Source organism: Chelonoidis abingdonii, chromosome 1 (assembly GCF_003597395.2).
Source record: "Chelonoidis abingdonii isolate Lonesome George chromosome 1, CheloAbing_2.0, whole genome shotgun sequence".
Classification (NCBI taxonomy): domain Eukaryota; kingdom Metazoa; phylum Chordata; order Testudines; family Testudinidae; genus Chelonoidis; species Chelonoidis abingdonii.
Window position 1 is genome coordinate 327,701,306 of NC_133769.1, and position 13,738 is coordinate 327,715,043.

Sequence of the window (13,738 nt, forward strand, 5' to 3'; positions counted from 1 at the left end):
GATGGGAGAGATTCCAGAAGACTGGAAAAGGGCAAATATAGTGCCCATCTATAAAAAGGGAAATAAAAACAACCCAGGAAACTACAGACCAGTTAGTTTAACTTCTGTGCCAGGGAAGATAATGGAGCAAGTAATTAAAGAAATCATCTGCAAACACTTGGAAGGTGGTAAGGTGATAGGAATAGCCAGCATGGATTTGTAAAGAACAAATCGTGTCAAACCAATCTGATAGCTTTCTTTGATAGGATAACGAGCCTTGTGGATAAGGGAGAAGCGGTGGATGTGGTATACCTAGACTTTAGTAAGGCATTTGATACGAATGTCTCGCATGATATCCTTATCGATAAACTAGGCAAATACAATTTAGATGGGGCTACTATAAGGTGGGTGCAATAACTGGCTGGATAACCGTACTCAGAGAGTAGTTATTAATGGCTCCCAATCCTGCTGGAAAGGTATAACAAGTGGGGTTCCGCAGGGGTCTGTTTTGGGACCAGCTCTGTTCAATATCTTCATCAACGACTTAGATGTTGGCATAGAAAGTACGCTTATTAAGTTTGCAGATGATATACCAAACTGGAGGGATTGCAACTGCTTTGGAGGACAGGGTCAAAATTCAAAATGATCTGGACAAATTGGAGAAATGGTCTGAGGTAAACCGGATGAAGTTCAATAAAGACAAATGCAAAGTGCTCCACTTAGGAAGGAACAATCAGTTTCACACATACAGAATGGGAAGAGACTGTCTAGGAAGGAGTATGGCAGAAAGAGATCTAGGGTCATGTAGTGACCACAAGCTAAATATGAGTCAACAGTGTGATACTGTTGCAAAAAAAAGCAAACGTGATTCTGGGATGCATTAACAGGTGTGTTGTAAACAGACACGAGAAGTCATTCTTCCGCTCTACTCTGCGCTGGTTAGGCCTCAACTGGAGTATTGTGTCCAGTTCTGGGCACCGCATTTCAAGAAAGATGTGGAGAAATTGGAGAGGTCCAGAGAAGAGCAACAAGAATGATTAAGGTCTTGAGAACATGACCTATGAAGGAAGGCTGAAAGAATTGGGTTTATTTAGTTTGGAAAAGAGAAGACTGAGAGGGGAACATGATAGCAGTTTTCAGTATCTAAAAGGAGTGTCATCAGGAGGAGGGAAAAACTTGTTCACCTTAGCCTCTAATGATAGAACAAGAAGCAATGGCTTAAACTGCAGCAAGGGAGATTTAGGTTGGACATTAGGAAAAAGTTCCTAAATCTGTCAGGGTGTTAAACACTGGAATAAACTGCCTAGGGAGGTTGTGGAATCTCCATCTCTGGAGATATTTAAGAGTAGGTTAGATAAATGTCTATCAGGGATGGTCTAGGCAGTATTTGGTCCTGCCATGAGGGCAGGGGACTGGACTCGACCTCTCGAGGTCCCTTCTAGTCCTAGAGTCTATGAATAGGATTTCACCACCTTCAGTAGCCATTAAATGCCCTCCCTAGTCACTACTGTTTAATCATCATCATCCTACACTATTTTCAGACCAGAAAAGCTATTTTCTAAACTACGTATCTTCAAAATATTGCTAAGGCACCAAGTTTATTTGTGGATTATGGACATGCTAAATTAGGACACAGTCAACTTGAAATTTCAGCTTCAACGTGTTAATTTAAAGGTAATTTCAGGGAGCAAACAATTACTACTGCCTATTTGTAGTTAAACAATTAGTTTCTAATTTTTAAGAATATTTTCTCTCTTTCCCTCTTGCATGAAAACAGAAAGAAGTTTAATATCGGTACTTTCAGAGTTACCTCCACAAAAACTCACTAGAGCCTCAACATACATGAGGAACAATCTTGTTATAGAATTCAACCAAAGCTGAAATTCAGCTTCTCATGCTCCACCTAGGAGGCCCTACACAATTTTGTTTTCATCTACAGTCTCTGCTCATCTTTTCATTTTCCTCTTTCCTTCCCTATGCTTTTCACTATATAATTCCTTTTGTCTCATCTTCCTGCTCTGATTCATGTATTCTGCCCTCTACAACCGGAATATAGTCTTCCCTTCCTCATCCACAAAGTCTCTCTCGCTCTCTCTCTCAAATCCCACGTCTCCAAGAAAGACTGCACATTGTAGAATAGCATCACGTCCTATTTGCCACATTAATAATGAACTGTTGCATTGGCCCGATGTGCAGTAAGGAACTTGGATATATGGGATACTGTTCCTCTGCCCTCCCAAGCCCCTTGCTGCAGTCCCAACCCATTGCCAATTTAAACTCAAAGACTTGGGGACACTAGTAGGATCAAAGAGCCTCATACTTTTACAATTCAGGAGTGAAAAACTTAGAAGAAGAGAAGGGTGGCAGGAAGGAGGCCTGAATATTTAGGGTTCTAGTCCACTGCCTCCCCCACAGGATTTCTAGCTTTCTTAATCTAGAGCTGAGCAAATGGACCAGATGAAAGTCCCAAATTAAATTACAATGGAAAAGGAGCAGAGGTGGCAACTGCAGGAGTAAGAGGGAGAAAGTGGGGAAATGCCTTTCTTGCCTTTCCCTGTTGAGTCTGGAGATGGGAATTCTGCCATTCCCCCTCTTCCTCTCACCTAGCAGGTGACCCCTAGTGAATTATATGAGGTTTGCACCCCTAACATTCACAAAACAGAGTGATATATGGAACAAAAGCCCGAGAGCTTCAGAGTTCTAATTCCAGCTCTACCACTGATCCACTGCATGCTTTAAGCAAGTCATTTAACCTTTATCTTTCTAATTCAAATAGAAAAAATAATACCTCAACACCGCTGTGAGGTAGAAGACTGTTCTCAGAGCAAATATTAATCGCAAGTGTTACGCACGTTCTAAGCAATAAGAATTACAACTATGGTCACCATCTCTGAAATACAAAAAAGAGCCCCGCTCCCCAACAACCCACAACGCAACTCAGTAACACTCGCCCCTTATAGTATCTAGCGAGAAAACACACAGATAAAATGTTATTATCAATCTTCTTACTTAAACTGTGGAAGTGGGAACACTGCAGCATCTTTAGCTGGACACAAACTTTTAACATTAGATATTCTAGTGTATTGTAATAATGCACATCTTTAGTCCCACATTAAAAAAAAGTTAGATTAAATTATTTTTCTGGCAACTGGAAAATCCATAAAAAACCAGCCACACTGGTTGAATACCGACCAGGTGGTAACTCTAGTTGCAACACAATAGTTAAGGTTAATACGACCATTCCATTCGAAGTACCTCTTTTCGGTTATATTATCATCAAGTTTATACAAAAATCTTTAGTTCAAATGCCCATTGGAATGAATTCTTTTCAGAAAAGAATAACCATGACTTTCAACACTGCGCAATCTCTCCTCTCTTAAAAATGCAGTTGATGGTAATTCGGGTGGTGCAAGACTATTAATACAATGTTGAATTTGACAATTTAAATGCACAAGACAGGCAGGAAATTAAGAAGATTCAAATAAAGTTAAATTGTTAAGTTTTCTGATTTTTGTGCATTTAACTTTTCTACTTTAATATTGTAGGCTTTTTTGCATTAAATATTAGATGTTTGCGATGGACATATCTAAACTTTTTCCATCAGAAATATACCTCACTCAGGAATGTAAAGTATGGTGTCTTATTTTTAATAGATTAGAAAGAATGCAAGTCTGTTATCTCCTCCACAAATTTGAACATTAAACAAAAAAAACAAAAACAAAACCTCTGAATGGGAGTGGAGAAAGACAATAAAATACCAGAGAGCACTTGTCCTGGAGACTACTACACTTATTTTATTGTTTAAGTGTCTGGTCCAATTTCAACCCCTGCTTTGCGTAACTGCTTTTAACATTTTTTAAAATGTAAAACAGAGCATCCGAGATACTGAAAAGTGACTAGTAAAAAGTAATTTTACCTGAAAATTGTTTTCTGTGACTCTGTTCCACCAAACCATATTGATGGGTACTCCTGTTTTACACCTGTCAGCCAGACAGCCAATAGCGTTCTTTGATTTTCGGGCCTTTGATCCCACCGGAACTATCCTCTCCTCCAGCATCCCCAGTCGATACTTCCTTGGCTACGAAAAAGAAGGAGAGAAACCAGGCCACTCCTAACATCCCTCAGTCTAGAACTAAGCTAAAATAGGTAGAACATCTCAGGACGATTTCTGGATTGGTGGAATAGGAAACAATTTGCAAGTAAAATTTCTCTGAGACTGTTTCCCTTCAATCCCGACTACGAGGCTCTAACTAACAATGCCTTGGAAAGGAAAACAAAACAAAGGCAGAGGTAGAGTATCTGTAAGCAAACCGTTGCAACAGAAGTCAGCCACTGAAGTCTGTGCATACAGTTTGGTGAATTTCATAAAAATGAAAAATTGTGTTTTGCAAAAAAACAAAAAAAAACAAAAACAAAACAAAAAAAAACACAACTCTTCCGTTGATACTTCCCTATTTTTATCCAACAATGCAGACACTGTGGTGACAGAACAAGTGCGGAGGTTTTACAGAGACAGATGGTACCTTCCAACCTATATTCCTCTCTAGCACATACCTTCAACCACATCGTGATACTGAACTCTGACACTTCCCGTGGGAAGGGTCAAAGGCTTCCATCAATCAACAGGAAGTCAGCTTTATGAAAAAACATTTAAAGGCAAAACAAATATTTAAGTTCAAAGCTGCCATAGCACGTTTTTTGAAAAGCATGGGGCCTTAAAGGAAATTTCAAAACATAAAAGATAGTTTTGAAGCCATTTACAACAGAACTCAAGGAACTATACAAAAGGTCTTCCATCTGTCCAAATTAATATTCAGAAGACTAATTCCAACTATCTTCCTAGATGAAGACAGACATGAAATACAATAATGGAAGAGTATGAGAAATGGACTCCAGTCACTCAAGAAAGCAAACCATGCTTTTAAAAGAAAGCAAATATGCAAACAGATGGGTGTGACTCAATAACAGAGACAACCCTAGTGCCCTGAATATAGAAAACCAGTAGATGACTCTAAAGCATTTAATTGTTATGAAAAGAGCACTGGAAACTGAAGTCCTTTACTCAAATAACAGGCAAAGCACAAGGGCACTGCAAACTTCCCCATGATGTTTACCAATGTATCCTAACCCGAGAGCAAATACCAGCAGGGACAGTTCAGAGTTCAGACTTTAGAGCATGGCTTCTTTACTACTGCTACAATCAACTGGGGACTAAATTTCTACACTTATGAGCGTGGGTTTTAATGAGGCTGCTGGGCCACTAGGATCTGGATTGAGACCACCAATTACTTAAATCTTATACTGGTCACCAAGCAGTTCTAAAAATGACTTTCAGAACACTTCTAGTTTGGGTAATAGGCTGTTGCCTGAATGTGAAGAACATTAGAAGCCTAGGATTTTGATAAGAATCTGCTGTCAACTTCTAAAATGATCAAAGGATGTTCTGCTATGGTAAAATCCTCATGACAATGAAAGGGAGGGAAAGAGCAGCTAATCTATTTTAGAGTATTTTGCCCACATAGAATGAAGGCTGTAAGCTTTTCAATAGTCTCCTCTCTAAAGCAGGCTTGCAGCAAGAGTCATTTTGCATTGAAATACCCAAATAGTTCTGAATACTTGTTACACAAAGAAATATGAAACAGTTTAGAATCAGACCAGCAAATCTGTTATACATGGTCCCATGTAATGACTCCACATATAGGAGATACTGCATGGATATGGATCAACTCTCCTGGGTTCCTGTTACTTCCTTCTATATTTGTAATATGAACTCTTAAAACCCATGGAGAAAGTTTATCCTTATTCATAAAAAGTCTTCCTTTTGGGGCATCTACTGAACTAGGTATCAACGGGCAAACGTAGGAAGGTTTTACTGCGATCACGTATAGAGCAAGATAAAAAACTACTTACTCACCTTAGTTAAGTAGGTTTCTTCATGAGTCTCTCTAGGAAACTGAATGGCTTGTAACTGGACATGCATGGTAAAGATTGTTCCTTGCTAGACAAAATGAGAACTTCATTGGAGGAGATTCTCCCCGTTCATGCAAACCCACCAACACTGTAAGGTGAGTCTAACCAGACTGTCACAGAAGGCTGCAAAAGGAGCCTCTATTTATGGGGGGTTCACCTGACAACCTATGAGACACACTAGCCAGTCTAAACTCCTACAGAATTCAATTGGCTTTTTGCTTGAATAATAATTCCAGGATTTGGCCTCCTCACATTCATGACTCTTGCTTCTGATAAAAATAGTTCAAGTTAAATAGAAGAAGATGAAGGATCCCAACTTTGACCTTTAAGTTATAAAGGGATAATGCTGCTTAAAGATCAAGTAATTTGAATCCTTGACATACAAAAGGAGAGTAAGTGGCTTCTGCAATGTCTCTAGATGGAAATATATAAATTGTGTGATGACAGGACAACACAGTCTCTCCAACATTTTGAGTATGAGTTCATTACAGTAAGGCTAATGATCAGCTGCCCATTTGGAAGACTGGAAAGAGCAACATGTTTGAATTTCCGAAAAGGTATACTCAATACATTTTATATGTGAGGTCTTTTGGATGAGGCAAAAAATGTCTTCTCTGCGTCAATGTTGGAAAAATACAGTGAAATTTTCATGATGGGTGTGTCTCAATGTCCTTGACCAAACTAGCACCTTGCCCTTCACTGCTATATCAAGTACTATGCCCCAACCATCCAATCTCCTCTGTATTGAAGTTCACGTATGTTAACAAAAAGCTTATGGATCCTTCAGAACGAAAGGTGGTCTCTATTTATAAGTATTTTGAAAATATAACAAACTAAACTAAAACAAAAGAGAAACCTAGCCAAGCAGTTAAACCAGAGGGAGGCGGTTTCCTTTACAATTAGCTTCAGATTCCAGAGCAGTACAGTGAAACTGAATTCAGGCTTTATGAGGGGTCACAACCAAAAACAAAAACACACACAATAGCCAGTTGTATGCTACAAACAATATAGAATCCAGTCTGGTCTGATAAGATACCCCTAATTCATAGTCTTCCTAAGACGACTCAGGAATTAAAAGACATCCGTACGTAACAATACTTAGATCTGACACTAGAGGTAAGATTTTCAAAAGCGCCTAAGTGACTTAACAGCCCATATCAGGGTTCTCAAACTGGGGGCTGGGACCCCTCAAGGGGTCACGTTATTACATGAGGGGTCGCAAGCTGCCAGCCTCCACCCCGAACTCCGCTCTGCATCCAGAATTTATAATGATGTTAAATACATAAAAGTGTTTTTATTTTATAAGAAGGGTTACACTCCGAGGCTTGCTACGTGAAAGGGGTCACCAGCACAAAAGTTTGAGAACCACTGGCCTATATCCAATTTTCAAGTGATTTGGTTTGTCTACATGGTAAGTTACTGAATGGCAGGCCAGGGTATGAATCTATAGCGCACAAGCTTGCTGTGCAATAAATCACCCCATGTAGGCATTTCAACACCACAGAGGAAGTCCTGGAGTGTGGACTAGACCTTACACATTCACCGCAGTTTAGCAGTGTACACAGTCAGCATGCAGCAAGATGATGTGTGGTAAATTCATACTCTGGCTTGCCACGGCATACAGACATGCCTGAGTCACTCACTTTTTTTTTTTTTTTATCCAAGAACACGAACTTCTGCAATGCAAGACAGACATGAAAGCCCTGTCAACATTTTAATAAAAAGTTCTGAGTAACTTGCATCTAAATATCCCAAGTTTACCCTCAAACTATTCCATCAACGAAAGTGCACCCAGGTCAGGATGTACAACCAAGGACATAGGAAACTAGAAGAAAGGAAAAGGGAAAAAGGAATTTCTGCAGAGCGAGTTGGTAGGTAAGGTTAGTAAATCTACTGAATAGTCAGGACAGCAATATCAAGATTGCCATATTCTTGCTCTCTGTAATTTTATTTGCTACCACAGGTAGAGGATTATGGCTTGGATTGAAGGCAAGAACAAAAGCAGCCACTCATTAAGCTTTTAGGAAAACAAGGTTACTTGAGAATGTCTTCTATGGAAGTTATGACATCCTATGAAGAGATGATTTAACCTGCCCAATAAAGCTCATGAGCTGCTTGATGAAAGGGTAATTCCCTTGGACGAATATAAAGATGACTGAAAAGAAAAACACCATAAGGAAAGAACTTCTCAGCACCAGACTTTTTGCATACTTTGACATCTGTATAATGTCTGTACGTTTTAGGAAGGCAACTGACATTTAAATACTGACTTAGTAAACAATCTTGAGAAGCAGAGAGTTCCTACTAAGAAATGTAGTCACACCAAAATATTCTGACAGATGAGCAATTTTGAATCACCATGTGGTCTGGAAATGGTTCCTGATGCCAGCCCATCTGTTACTTTCTCCCCATTCATCCAACAGAGAGTTCCAGAGAACTCTAGCAAGCCTATTAACTTGTCCATTTTATTCTACTAGATGGACTGCTTGCTGTAATTTGAAACCTGTAGGATACAACATGAAACTTGTCTAGATTTATCCCTGAGAGACAGAGAAAAAAACCGCACAAAGACCCAACAAGATGCAACGTTTCCCTTTTCTAGTAACTTTCATTCAATGATAGAATCTGCATTATCTTCAGAGCCTGAGGTTTTCAGTGTTGTCTGCAGGATTTGAGCACTGGGAATTAAGCCATCATATTCCATAGAAGCAGCAAAGAGTCCTGTGGCACCTTATAGACTAACCGACGTATTGGAGCATGAGCTTTCGTGGGTGAATACCCACTTTGTCGGTATCATATTCCATAGGTAATTTTGGAAAATCTAAGCATAACACTTGCATGTATGTGGAAAGATTTACTCATTTTCTGAAATGCATTTATTATACCACTGATAACTCAGCATTTTAGAGATGTAATACACTACCTGTTCCCAGAATCTTACAATCTAATTCAGTCAGGGAAACACTGGACTATGGTGGGTAGAGAAGATGGAGTACACAACAGTTATCAGTCAGTAGAGAATACAGATTTTTGGACAGTATTGTATTTCAAGGAAATAGTTCAAATGTGTATTTTTGTTTTACATAGTTACTTTTGAAGCATTATTTTTATACAAAACACCAGACTAGGAACAGATCATGCCTCAGAGATTGGGCAGAGATTAGCGGTGAAGAGCTACTCAAGAAGAATTTGAAGATACTGAGCCATGTTAGTCTATTGGGACAGAACTAGCTTTTCCTACGTTGCCTCCTAAAAAAGTGACCATTAAACACAAGGTGGCAACCCATAACCTGCTAGATTACACAAAAGCGCTCTGAACAATTCATTATCCCACAATCCATAAGACATTTCTTTCCCCCTCTCTTCAGGGCAGCCATAGCCACTATGTTATTTTCATTCAATAAACCATGAGGTGTTATCTGGATTAGAAGCACACACTTCAAATGAACATTACCCGTAATAATATGTTCCACATGGACCTATAACTGAAGACTACTCAGTGGTAGAGTTGCTACAGAATGCACCATCCTCTTTGCCCTGCATGCCAACTATTAGGAGGATGTCTTCCCTAGCAAAGGCGTACAAAGGCAAAGGCTCAAACAGTTCCAGAGGTACCAGACCTGGTACCACAGAGGCGCCCCAGCCCTTGTGTTTTTTTGTTTTTAACTTCTCACTCTTTTTTTCTGTCATGGAGCCCTAGCCTTCTCTGTAACTGCTTCCTTCACTTGCTCTCAACTGACCTTATAGCTGCATTCCTGAGCTCTGGCTTAGTTTCACCTGATATAGCTCCGAGTTTCACAGAGATATAACCTTTGACCTGATTTCTCAGTTTCACAGAAATATTAGCTAAACCTTTCACACACTCAGTCATGAAGAGCTTGGTGGATGAATTCTTATGGTCGACAGTGATTCCCGCGATGAATACCTACATAAGAATGGTGCTCAAAAGTACAAGCTACAACAGGCCATTGAAAAAGGTCAGAAAAGTGCAAGTGGTCTATATAGTTTCTTGTAAAGTGAGATGTTTGACCATGGTCCTGGTGAACAATCATCGGATGTTTCTGCTACTTGCACTTCTCAATCGTCCTTAGCTAGTGAGGATGTTGATTTGGGTTTCTCCGGCTTGTCAAGTGCTGGAGTATCTGATTCTGGCATAGAGTTTGGTATTGAACTGTTGAGCCCTAGAGTTTGAGTCTGGGACAGAAAGTTACCTGTTGGTTGTTAGTGCAACAGTTATGGATGTGGATGCTGAAAATGGTTTGATTATTGAAAGCATGGGAAAGAATTTTGACTCTGACAAGGCAGCTCTGACTACTTAGCCAGAAGCGACAGATTCTGTTCATTATTTTTTGGTAGAAAACAATCTTGTTAATTTAAAACAAGAAAGGCAACTATTAAAATGGTGATTCTTTGCTAATACTCCTAATGTATGTTAATTGCCAGTGAACTTCATTAATGTACAGTTAGATGCTTGTCTCCTTGTTCCATTTTACTTGTTTGCTTTTTCAGCTCAATTCCTCATCTTCCTTTGGGAACCATAAAACTATGCACCCAAACTTTTTTCACTACAGCAAGTGAATGCCAGCACAAACATCTGAAGGAATATATGGAGGCAAATCACTTGCTGTATGGAACTTGCAGAACAGTTGGAAAAGGACTGCACAATTGAAAAAGGTATGCAAACGTGCTACAAGATGCAGAAGGGCATACGGCACAATACTCTGTCATTTCTTGGGTATTTGCAGTGTTTGGGTGAGAGATGTTAAACTTTGAGAGGTTCAAGTGAGAAATTAGTCTCTTGTAATGGTAATTTTTTTAAGATTTACTGCAACTGCTTGCAAGGTATGGATAGTGTGTTGCAAGATCATGTGAAAGCTATTAAAGCTGGTGCCACAAAGGTGATACATTTTTAATTCAGTTTCAGTATATTTTAGTAGGATCACAAGAGAGGTATGGCAGGCTATTTTTTTTTTTTAACAAGATTAATAAACCTGATTACTTTTCTATTATGTTTTACTGCATTCCAGACCTCTCCTGAATGGAACAAATATCTCAGGTGTTTATGTATGCTGAGGTTTTGAAAGAAAGAGCAAAAGGTTCTTGCAAATTTTGCAGATTTAATTGATATCCACACCAAAACCAGGGAGGATATTATTATGGAAGTTATTTAAAGGAGCTTAAAAAACAAAAAACAAAACATCTGTTTAGATCCAGCTGATTAAAGGGGACAAAGCAATAAGAACAGAGCTAACATGGTTGCAGCACACAAAGCCGTTCAAAATTGAATTCAGTGGGTAAATCAAAAGGAGTTTCGTCCCACATGCTACCCATTCACTGACTCTTGTTGGAGAAGCAGCTGCAACGATTGCTCCAAGTTGTTTTATTTTTCTGGAATTGTTCAAAGGATTGTATACTCTGTTTTCCATTTCTACTAGTGGTTGGGATATGTAGAAAAAGCATATCAATGGTACATTAAAATGTGAAAGTACACAAGATGATCAGTATGGGTAGAGGCAATGCTCCAGACAAGATCAAAGCTTCAAACAATCTTTTGCCAGTACTTAATTAGAAGCTGATAGCTTGCAAACAAACATTACACAGAGGTTTGTTTTCTTGTTTTTGCTGAGATGCAGAATACTATCTGGTCAAAAATTAATGCTGTGAGCAAAAAATTTCAGAATTCAGACCTTAACATTAGAACAGCTAACCATTTACTTGGTGGCCTTCAAGACACTTTAACAGAATTATAGTCTCCTGGGTTTGTTGCATGTAAGGAAGCTGTTGATTCACAGGCTGAAACATTAGGAATATCCACAGAGGTCAAAGAGAAATGATCTCAAAGGGGAAAACAATGCTAGGTGAACTTGCAAAGGATGAAAAGAAAGGTAATTAGATCTTGAAAGTTTTGAATGCAAGATTTTCAACTGTATTTTAGACAATATTAACAGAATTGGATGATAAGATGCATTAAGTATGAAGTGGGAGAAATGTTTGCTTTCTTTTAAAAGACGAGTAACTGAAAAGCAGCAGTGACAATCTGAAGAGCCACACTCAAAACTTAGCAAGTAGCTATCCTTGTGGATTTAGACCCTGAGAGTTTTGACATGAAATTGAGCTCTCTGCCAGCTTTTGCAAGCAAATCTTTAAGGATGACTTGGAAACAAAAGCACACATTGAACTATTTAGTTACATTCTAAGAAGATCTTAGATGAGAATATCCCTAACAGAAATAGCATTGCATATATTTTACTGGCAGCTAATCAAAGGAATTTCAGCAAGCTAAAATTAATCACTTAGAACATCGATGGGGCAAGAAAGGGTATGCAATCTGGTAATTATTTCTAGAGAGAACTCAAGCAAGGTGGACAGACTGGGATCACTTAATGAGATTACTTTAGAGAAGACTAAGGAAGGTCCCCTTGTAAGAGTATGTAATGGTGATTTTAGGGGGCTTTTTGGTGGGAGGTGAGCTGGCAGTGGGAGGCAAGGATGCCTATATTTGAGTCTTCTAACTGGGCCCAGAACATCCCTCGCACAGTACTGCTTCCCAATCTCTTTCAGGTGAAATCCAAGTTGCTGATATGGATCCATAAAACTTTGTGGTTTGGATCCTAGTTTTAAGAGCTCTCTCTCCCTTCATGTTCCACGAACGCCAGTTCAAATCAATTAATGCACTCTTGCCTACCACCCCTATATTTGAACTTCTGAGGGCTGGAAACAGTGGTTTTCAGCAATGGGTTCTAGGCTCTGGAATTAATTGCCCTCAATGGGAAACCAGAAGAAGAATCGCTTGACCTTCAGTCCATGGGTCAGAGCTCATCTGCTACAGAGGTGGCGTATGCTGAAATTTACAATGTTGTCACTATGGTTAAGACTGCATACAAGTTTCAATCCTATCCCCTATTTTAATTTGCTCATAACATTCTCAAATTTTTACCTTTTGAGATGAAATTTTCACTAGCTGAAAATGACTTGGGGAAAGTGATCAAAAATGGTTGAGTTATTTGAGGGCAAGTGAAAAACAGGTCTTGTATTATAAAAAATTCTTGATACTTGCAGTTTGGTACAGAAATAACCGTCATTTGAGGGATGTGCCTTTGAGTATTGCACGAAAACTAGTTTTGATCTGAGTTACAAATGTGAATGTTACATGCTGCTGAAATAGGACATTTTGTATTTTGTTTTAATTCACAACACAGGAACACAGCACAGGCAAGTGTTGGTTGGTTAGATGCACAGCAAAAAAAAAAAAAAAAAAAGAAGAGTCCCTGCAGACCTTGCAAGCACCAAAGAAGTAACAGAAAGCTGCTGCACTCTTAGGTCAGTTTATGCTCAAAAGTTTAGCAACACGGTTACATCACTTAGAGGTGTGGTTTTGTTTTGGGGTTTTTTTGGAGACATAGCTATGCTGGCAAAAGCCTTACTGCAGATGCCGTGATACTGGCAAAAAAGTACCTTTTTGCTGGTCTTGCATGAGCAAAACTTCAAATCTAAAACCTTGTCTATACTTAGAAGCAAAGAACCATGCTTAGAAATGCACCTTGGGGACTCCATAGTTGAGGGAGGCAAAAAGTGCATTACTTAGCTGTAAATTTCTTAAATTTAAGGGCCTCTTATGATGTCTTACAGTGCATAGAACAGAACATTATGGTTGTGTGTAACCAAACAGTTCCAGATAATGGAATTTACACATATAAGAAAGTAAAGTTTAGAAGTCTAGGAAAGTGAAATTTGGGTTTTTCTTTTTAAAAACCCAAGAATATTATATATAAAAATATTGAAAAAGTTA

General features: G+C 38.9%; 1 protein-coding gene across 1 annotated transcript in view; it reads right to left on the reverse strand.

Annotated features, from left to right (window-relative positions):
• Positions 1-13,738, reverse strand: part of PAN3 (poly(A) specific ribonuclease subunit PAN3) — a 128,250-nt gene that overhangs the window by 69,686 nt on the left and 44,826 nt on the right. Inside the window, 1 exon segment of the mRNA XM_075061652.1 lies at positions 3,896-4,057. Coding sequence (XP_074917753.1) covers positions 3,896-4,057 — 162 coding nt within the window.